Genomic DNA, 10073 nt, shown 5'->3' with positions numbered 1-10073 from the left:
CACTGGTGGGAACATTTCTTTGAAGTTCCTTGCAGTAATTCCAAAACCTCTGCTAATTTTCCCTTTCAACGTAGCTCCATCACTTTCTGAGCAGCATCTCATTCAATAACAATGCTGGGGACACTGTACATTTTAAGGAAAATGGAGAATTGGTTGCAGAGTTTGATGTTACCAACTGGCTGATGTTCCCCAATGGCTCTATGGCTAGAGTGAAAGTTGGAAGCCTGGACCCCCAGGCTCCTGCAGGACAAGAGTTAACCATTGATGCTGACAAAATCATGTGGCATACAAGCTTTAATCAGGTGAGTCTCAGCTGCAAATGCCTAAATATTGAAACATATTCCTTCTGATTGATATGGCACTTACAAGCAATTTGGGGACCTAGTGTTTCCATATGATTGGTGATAGTGTTTGGTACTGCTGAGTGCAGCCCTATCACCCTCATGGCAAATGCTGAGAAACCCACAAATGTAGATGTCTTCAAGCATCCAGTGCAACCGGGTAGCAAGCTCAGCCTCTGCTAGCCTCATTCCCTGTGTTTTAGCTAGAAAACACTCATCCTCTGCCTTCTAGATTTAGGGTCAGGGAGGGGGAGGGAAGGAGGTTGGGGCACCTGCCTGAAGTCCATGCAACTGCACAGCCTCAGTCTCCCTCCTTTCCCCTGCCAACCCTTCTTTTCTCCTCCTGAGCCCCTTATGGGGCAGCTGGCATTGCTCTCTCCTCAGTGCTTGGACACCAAAAGCCATCAGGTCTCCCAGTTAATGTCAAGAAAACATTGCACTTCATTCTTAAACCTCACTTAGAACAGATGCATGGTGCCTAGAGTGCTTTTGGGAAGGCCACCTCTTGGGCCCAGGAACTGGTAAGGCAACTCTGTTGAAGTGGAAAGCCATAACATGGGATCTGGAGAGTGGAGCCTTCCAAACCTGACCCAAATTCCTGCTCTCATGGCAGCACTACATGTAAGTTACTTCCAAGGCTGCTGGCAGTCCACAACATTTCTCATAAGTTCATTAACTGATTTCTTGAAGAGCAAGCTCAAAGTGGTTAGCCCACCCTTCTGCATTTGGAGGCTTCCTACTTCCTAACTTGATGACTGAGGTTCTTCCTACCACCAATGTCTGTCTTTCCACCAAAAGCACAATATCATGGGGATGGCCTGTACAAGAAGCTGTCCTAGATCATAAGATGCCTAGCTGACAAAGATTTCAACCTCATGGTTTCCTAGTGGGACCAATTGTTTTGGGACTAGGTTCAGTGATGTGACCTCCTCTTCAGTGCTTGGTGAAGAGCTGTGTGCATGACATCTATCACTTAGCCTTGTCATCTGCATGTTTTTCTGCAGGTGATGCCCACTTCCATGTGCAATGACTACTGCTATCCAGGCTACAGCAGGAGAAAGAAGGAACAAGAGAAATTTTGCTGCTATGACTGTGCTCCATGTCCAGAAGGCATGATCTCTCACCTGAAGGGTGTGTGTTCCAGTGTACAGACACATCTCCTTTATGTGACTTATTCATGACATATTTATCAGGAGAACAGGCACTTCATCAACATTAATGAATGTGCTCTTCAACAAAGATTTCTTTTAAAACAGTGGTTTTCAACCTTTTTCAGTTGGGGACTGGCAAAAATAGGAAAATTGTTTTGGGGAGAACTAAGGCAAAAATAAAAATCATTATATACATAATATAGTATTTTGTGTATTAGTTTTTAAATATAGTACCAAAAAATGAACATTTTCTAAAATAACCAGGAATTAAGGAGTAAAAAAATGCTAATAAAAGAATAAAATATTGAAATTAATTGTATTCAAATACTACTGAAATTTTTAGAGAGCAATATGTAATTCAAATAAGGCTACTGTGTAATCTATTGTTGCTTCTTTTCAAGAATACTTTTTTTAATAAGTTTTATTCAAAATAACCCTACAACAAAGAAAAACTAAAAACAAGACCAATCATCAGAAACATCAGAACTTTCGGGTGAGCCCCCACATTTTTTTTCCATTTGTGATCACTTAGAAACATATTTAAATCTATATGAAATCCCATTTCTCTAGCCAATGATAAAAAGAGTCCCGAGATTGATAGAAATCATTATCTTATTTCTCCTGCAATGACAAAGTCAATCTATCCATTTCTGCACAGTCCAAGATCTTTTTTAGGATCTGTTCATCAGTGGGTGGTTCTTCACTTTTCCAGTGTTGATCAAATGCAATCCTCGCCGCAGTAATTACATGTAAAATCAAATGCATTTCTTGCTTATTAATATCAACAGGTATAATGCCTAATAAGAAGACTTCAGGTTTAAAAGCTAGGGCTTTTTGTAGCATTTTCTCAAGCCATTTATGTATTTTAATCCAATACTTTTTCGCATTATCACAAGTCCACCACATATGATAGGAAGTACCCAATTTATGTTTTCATTTCCAACATCCATTTGACATATTTGGAAACATCTTGGCTAATCTATTTGGTGACAGATACCATCTATAAAACATTTTATACAGGTTTTCTTTATATGAAGTCACTAATGTTACCTTAGTATTTCTCTCCCACAGCTTTCGCCATTTTTCTAATTCAATATTATATCCAAAGTTTTGTGCCCATGTTATCATAGTTTCCTTAACCTGTTCATCTTCCATTCTTCTATCGAGTAAGAAATTATAGTCTTTTAATCATTTTCTCATCTGATGTAAGCATCACCTGATCAAATGCTGTTAAATCTTTATAAAAGCCCCACATTTTATAGTGTTTAGCATATCTCGATTGTATTTGCACCTTATGCCACCAAGAAATATTAGATCCTTGCTCTTGTGTTTCTAAATTCAATTTCAGTCCTCCATCATTATCCAAAATGTCATCATATCTTATGAACCCTTCAACAATCAATGCATTTGGATATACAAGAGCTTCCATAGGTGAAAGCCATCTTGGTCATTTATTATACAATTTTGTCTTTAACTTTTCCCACACCGACATTAAAGATCTCCTAATATAGTGACTTTAAAAAGAGCCATGTAACTTAGCCTTTTCATACCACATAGAAGCATGCCAACCCATTTGCAAATCATGCCCTTCAAGATACAAGATTCTCTTATTTCTTAAAGTTATCCATTCTTTTAGCTGCGGTAAAACAGAAGCTTGATAGTACAGCATCCAATTAGGGAGACCAAAGCCCCCATTCACTTTCGCCTCCTGAAGTATTTTTAGTTTAATCCTTGGTTTCTTCTTTCTCCATATAAATCTTGAGATTTGAAAATTTAAAACGTCAAAAAAAATTCTATCAATTTTTCTGGGAATCATTTGGAATAGAAACAAAACCTTTGGTAATATATTCATTTTAACTAGTGCTATTCTTCCCAGCAAGGATAATTGCAAATTAGCCCATTTTTCCAAATCTCTTTTAATATCCTTAAATAGATTGTCATAATTGTCTTCTTTCAGAGTGGTACACTTAGCTGTAAGATATATTCCCAAATATTTAACCTTTTTAACAATCTGAAAGTCTACTTGTTCCACCAGAGTTTTTCTCTGCTCCTGTGTGAGATTTTTTACTAACAATTTCGTCTTTTCTCTATTTATTTTCATCCCAGTAACCTCGCCATTCGGGAGGAAAGCTGTGGCAAATCTAGACAGCATACTAAAAAGCAGAGACATCACCCTGCCAACAAAAGTGCGTATAGTCAAGGCTATGGTTTTCCCAGTTGCAATGTATGGCTGTGAAAGCTGGACCATAAGGAAGGCTGAATACAAAAAGATTGAGGCCTTTGAATTGTGGTGCTGGAGGAGACTCCTGAGAGTCTCTTGGACCGCAAGGTGATTTAACCGGTCAGTCCTAGAGGAGATCAACCCTGACTGCTCTTTAGAAGGCCAGATCCTGAAGATGAAACTCAAATACTTTGGCCACCTAATGAGAAGGAAGGACTCCCTGGAGAAGAGCCTAATGCTGGTCACAATAGATGGCAAAAGAAGAAGGGGACAGCAGGGGATGAGGTGGCTAGATGGAGTCACTGAAGCAGTCAGTGTGAGCTTAGGTGGACTCTGGGGGATGGTGGAGGACAGGAAGGCCTGGAGGAGTGTTGTCCATAGGGTCGCGATGGGTCAGACACAACTTCGCGACTAACAACAACAACAACCTCGCCATATTCTTCAATCCTTTTTAGGCATTGTTACTAAGGGTTCCTCCATTATGAAAACTAGATCATCTGCAAATGCTTGCAGTTTATAGCTTTCATCTCTGATTCTAGTACCTTTAATGTCGATATTGTCCCTGATGTTTCTGTTTAACACTTCTAAGATCAATATAAACAACAGAGATGAAAGCGGGCATCCTTGTCTTGTACCCTTTTGTATATCTATAATATTTGTAAATTCTCCATGGATTATAATCCTAGCAGACTGCTTTTGATAAATGCTTGATATTGCATTAATAAACTTTTCAGCAAACTCCATTTGAACTAGCTGTTGCTTCATAAATTGCCAGTTAACATTGTCAAAAGCCTTCTGTGTGTCCATGAATAATAGTGCCATTGGTTTTTCCGTATGTATCTCATAATACTCTAAGATGTCCAGGTGAGTTCTCAAGTTATTCCTCATTTGTCTTTTAGGTAAAAAACCATTTCAATCTTAGTGAATAAAGTCTGTTAGATACTTCTTCAATCTTTCTGCCATTATGGAGGCAAAAATTTGTAATCCACATTTAATAGTGATATAGGTCTATGATTTTGAATCTGCGTCAAGTCTGTGTCTTCTTTCGGTATTAATGTGATATTTGCCTCTGTCCAAGTATTTGGTATTTTAGCATTTAACAATGCTGCATTACATATATCCTTAAGAAGTGTAGCAAAAATTCCTTCAAAGGATTTATAAAACTCTGCTGGTAGCCCATCCTTGCCAGGAGTTTTGTCGTTCTTTTGTCGCTTAATTGCTTCTATTACTTTATTTATTTATTTATTTATTTATTTATTATTAAAACATTTTTATGCCGCCCCATTCGCCGAAGCCGCGGGGCAGCTTACAACAATAAATTAAAATAACATTTTAAAATATATACATTAAAATACAAATATACGATATAAAACATACAATATAAAACAAGCCGCCCTGGACAGATAAAATTCAATAATATTAACATTTAAAATACTGCTTGAATAAAAAGGTCTTCACCTGGCGCCAAAAAACAAATAACGACGGTGCCAGGTTACTTCTTGATTCAATACTTTTTGGTATTTCTCCAGTAACTTTGGCAGATCTCCCTTTTGGATATATTCTTTTACTTTCTCAGTTTGAAATCTCATCATTCTGGTATAGCTTTGCAAAGAAATCTTCTGCTATTTTCTTGATATGTGTACTTTATACTTGCAGTCATCCTTCTCCATCCTTCAATTTACTTACCAGTCTCTTTTCTCTCTCTCTCTCTCTCTCTCTCTACTTTATAGGCTAACTATCTCCCTGGTTTATTAGCATTTACAAAGAAGTTCTGTTTGGTCAATTTCATTTGCTTAGTGAATTCATTTGTGTCCAGGAGGTTCAGTTCATGTTTTAGAATATTCATTTGTACCTTAAGGTTTTTTTTTTATTTTAGGATGGATCTTCCTATAATTCTTGTTCACATTTCGTCAATTCCTCTACTATTTTAGCTTGTTCTTGTTTTTTCCTTTTGTTTATTTTTGCTGAGTATGTTATTATCAGCCCCCTGACATAGGCATTGGCTGTATCCCAGACATTTTGCTAAGAGGTTTCTTCAGTTTTATTTATTTGAAAAAATATTTGCATTTCCCTATTTATTTCTTCTGTGAATTTTTTATCCTTTAATAAGACTTTGTTTAACCTTCATCTGGGCATTTTTACTGTCCCTTTCAGTGATAAAGTTACAGGATTGTGATCTGCCCAGACATTTGTCTCTATTTCAGCTTCTAGCAAATCTGGTCCTAAGTCTGGGGTTATCCAAACCATATCAATTCTAGACCACGACCTATGTCTATTCAAATAGAAAGTATATTTAGCAGAGGTTGGGTTTTTATGTCTCTAAACATCTATCAATCTGAATCCTTCAATCATATTAGAACAAGACTTTGGAAGTATCCTCCCGCCCTTTCTGCCCTTAATCTCACTCTTATGGTCCATTTTCTTGTCCACAATTGCATTAAAGTATCCCATTACACACACGATCTGGTAGTCCAATTGTAAGAGTAGAGCATGTAATTTTTGGTAGAACATTTCCTGATGATTGTCTGGGGCATAGATCACCACTAAAAGCACCTTTTTAAGTTTCATTGTGATTTCAGCCATCAAGATGCTACCATCCTCATCAACTAATATATATTTAGGGTCTAATTTTTCCTTTATATATAATGCTAAACCTCTTTTCTTTTGGGAAGTGGAAGATATGAATAGCTTTCCAAGCTTTAGACATTCCAAAAGCTTATTATGTTGTTTCGTAATATGTGTTTCTTGTAAGCAAATTATATCTAATTTTTGTTTTTGAAGTTGAGAAAGAATCCTTCTCCTCTTAGCGGGTCCGTTTAGTCCATTTATGTTTAAAGAGAGCAGTTCAATTTTTCCTTCCCTTTTGAGGGCCATATTTAAAAAGTATATATTTATCTACTTATGCTTCGCCTTTACACTTCTACCTTTTTTCTTTTCCTTTAGTTCCAGTGTCTGTCCCTCTTGTTGTAAATCTGTATTCACTATTTCTCCTTCTCCAGAGTGGTATGTTGTTAGTTCCATTGGTTCTGTGCCTTTCCCTCCTTCTTTTGGGGCACCCGATTCTTCCTCTTCAAATGTACTTCTAAATTTTTCATAAAACTCTTGTGTCTTGAAGATCAAGTCCAGCTTGTATCTTGTAGAGTTCCAGGTAAAAAATATTCCTTCTGGCATTAGCCACCTAAACATGATCTCTTTCTTAGTCAGCTCTGTAGTAAGGAATAAGTATTTCTTTCATCCTTCTTTAATCCTACATGGTATTTGTTTCAAAACTGTCACCTCATGATGATCATCCGCTTTTAAAGGTTTATCATGTACACCCCTCAAAACATTGTCTCTTATAGACCTTTTTGCAAATTTAACATGGACTTCTCTCAGAAGTTTATGTTTCCTAGCATAACTCGAATTTACTCTATAAACAAGGTCAATGCCTGCGTCCACCTCTTCATTTTCCAGGTCTAACGTCTCTGCCAACATGGTAGTAATTAATTCCCATAAATCCTCATGCTTTCCTGTGGGTATATTCTGGAATCTCAGATAGTTATATGCCTTCTCCATCTCTAATATAGCAAGTGAATCCCATAATGACTTGTTTGTTTGCTTTATTAATTGTGTTTCTTTGTCTACTGTTTCAATTTTTTCATGTGCTTGTTGTATTTTTTGTGTATTCTGTTCAGTTTTAAGTCAAACATCTGCCAGTTGAGTCGATACATCCTTAACAGAGCTATCCAGTTTGACAAGATGTTCTCTTTGTTCATTTGCAAAGTTTTTCTGCTCAGCTGACATGTTCCTCTGTCCTGCTAATATATCCCTCTGTTCTAAGCTTAATTTTGATATAGAATTTTGCATAGCCTCTTGGCATGCTTGCATAGCTGTTAAAGATGTTTGTATCACCAAAAGAGTCATTTGTAGATCTTTTTGATATTTTTTGGCATCTGCGGCTTTGGACTGGTGAGTTGGATTCTGAGCAGCTGAAGTAGGTGCCGAAGAGGATGAAGAGTGCATTTTTTTCATAGTGATGCTAGTTTTTTGCCAGTAACTGCAAGGCAGCAACAAAAAGAAAGAAAGAGAAGGAGGGGGGGATCTCCATAAACAAAAACAAAAAAGAGGAAGGAGACTTGTTATAAATCCAATAGCCACAGGATGGCAGCAAAGAGTTATTTTGTCTTTATGTGATGTCACAAAGAAGGGTAAAGAGAAAATGTCTGCTCATCACAGATAAGTAACAGTTTTTCTATCACTTAAGCCACAATAGTTTTTTATTCTGATTCCTCGCCCTTGGGAAAAAGAAATCTTTCTTTCCAGCCTCATATTTTCCAAATCTCAGTTTCTCTCCCCTAGATTAGTCACTGCTTAAACTCTGGCGGGGGGGGGGAATTCCTCTCTCTGTCAAGGGGGCTTTTCTTTCTTCTTTGTCCCAATTAGTATCTGCTTCAGTTCTTTCATGGGTAATATTGAAAAAGTAGAAATGCTCACCCAGCAGGTCCGATCAACTTCAAGCTGTTATTCTATGCTATATCTGGTTGTCTATGGCTTGCAGGGAGCTGATCTCTCCCCTGTATTGTTTGATTGAGAAAATCCAGAGTTTCTCCCAGTAAATGTGGATCCACTGCCCCAAATTGCCCAGAAGTATGCTCGGGCTTCTATTCCCTGCCCCGACAGGGCTTGGATGAGCCTTTCACAGCTCACTGTCGAACAAATTACTGGGAGCCCCCGTTCTTCACAGCCGTTTTGCCACGATGTCAACCGGCCTTTTCAAGAATACTTGATAAAAACTTTGCAATAGTAAAATACAAAATCAATATTAATGCAATACTACACTCATAGCAAATACAAAATCATATACAATATCAAGTGCAGGTCAATACAAAATCACAGTTACCTAATACAATGATATTCATAGTTTTAAATACTGCAATAGAATGAACCCGGCATACCCCCATACACAAAAGCAAGGACTGGCTGATAAAATAACTCCCTGCACAAGCCCACCTCGACATTTCCCTCCCACTGAGCTGCCTCTCCCCTCCCCAGCCTCCTGGTGGGGAATCGGCAGCATGAACACAGCTAGCCCCACCCTGGTTATGGCACCCCATGGCAGCAGCTCTTTCACAAACTGCCAGGAAATTCCTGTGGACCACACTGGTCTGTGGACCAAGAGTTGGAAAACAGTATTTTAAAAGAATCAAAGGAAGAGAAAGAGAGGGAGGGAGAGGGAGCCCAGGCAATATTTGCAATGTTAAAGAAGATACAGGAAGTATCAAACAGCCTTCTACCTGCCAGAAAGGGAAAAGGTACACAGAGGCAATGCTGGTGTTCATCATCCCTTGATGTCCTTAGGTTCAATGACCCCTCTCTGCAACTTTGGGTATGGGTGTGGGGAGGTATAATGTGCCTTGAAGTGCTATCTAATTGCAATTTTTTTGTACTAGGAGGGTAACGCAAGAGTTCCAACACTGACCATTTTAACAGGGACACATCATGCCAAGAACTTTTAAAATACATTGGGAAAGTATGTAGTATTATTATTCCCATATTCTACATGAGGTTTCAAACAGTGAAATAACAATTTGGCCAAAGGCTAAGTAATCGGCTCATAGCTTAATTGATCCATTTCATCAGCATCATTAAATAGTTTACCTTTCTATTCTTCTTTCCAGATATGGATGCTTGCATCAAATGCCTAGACGATCAATACCCCAACAAGGAACAAACACAATGTGTTCCCAAGATTCTAAGCTACCTTTCCTACCAAGAAGCTCTAGGTATCATTCTGACTAGCTTGGCTATAATGTTCTCTTTCATCACAGTTTTGGTACTTTGCACTTTTCTCGAGCAGAAGGACACCCCCATAGTCAAAGCCAACAACCGAAGCATCACCTACATCCTCCTCACCTCTCTCCTTCTTTGCTTCCTCTGCACTTTGCTCTTCATTGGACAGCCTGGAAAGGTGACCTGCCTCCTGCGACAAATACTTTTTGGCTTCATCTTCTCTGTGGCCCTTTCCAGCATCTTGGCAAAAACCATCACTGTGCTTCTGGCCTTCATGGCCACCAAGCCAGGCTCCAGGATGAGAAAAGGACTAGCCAATTCAATTGCCCTTACTGGTTCCTTCATTCAAGCAGCCATTTGTGCACTTTGGCTAGGCACGAAGCCTCCATTTCCAGACATGGACAAGCATTCACTGGATGACAAAATCATTCTGGAATGCAATGAGGGCTCCACTCCCATGTTTTATTGTGTCTTGGGCTATTTGGGATCCCTGGCTATAGTCAGCTTCACTGTGGCTTTCCTAGCCAGGAAGTTGCCTGACACATTCAATGAGGCCAAGTTCATCACCTTCAGCATGCTGGTCTTCTGCAG

At 38.7% G+C, this 10073-nt stretch overlaps 1 protein-coding gene across 1 annotated transcript in view; it reads left to right on the top strand.

Moving 5' to 3' along the window:
- The first annotated feature begins 200 nt into the window (after positions 1–200).
- The window catches only part of LOC123033465 (vomeronasal type-2 receptor 26-like), a 12147-nt gene continuing 2274 nt past the window's right edge, over positions 201–10073 (top strand). Inside the window, exons 1-3 of the mRNA XM_044450070.1 lie at positions 201–302; positions 1346–1472; positions 9371–10062. Coding sequence (XP_044306005.1) covers positions 201–302; positions 1346–1472; positions 9371–10062 — 921 coding nt within the window. The remainder of the gene's footprint in view (positions 303–1345; positions 1473–9370; positions 10063–10073) is intronic.

Source organism: Varanus komodoensis, unplaced genomic scaffold (genome assembly GCF_004798865.1).
Source record: "Varanus komodoensis strain SLA01 unplaced genomic scaffold, ASM479886v1 scaffold62, whole genome shotgun sequence".
NCBI lineage: Eukaryota > Metazoa > Chordata > Lepidosauria > Squamata > Varanidae > Varanus > Varanus komodoensis.
Note: the sequence above shows the minus strand (reverse complement) of the source record. Positions and strands in the feature narration are given on the sequence as shown.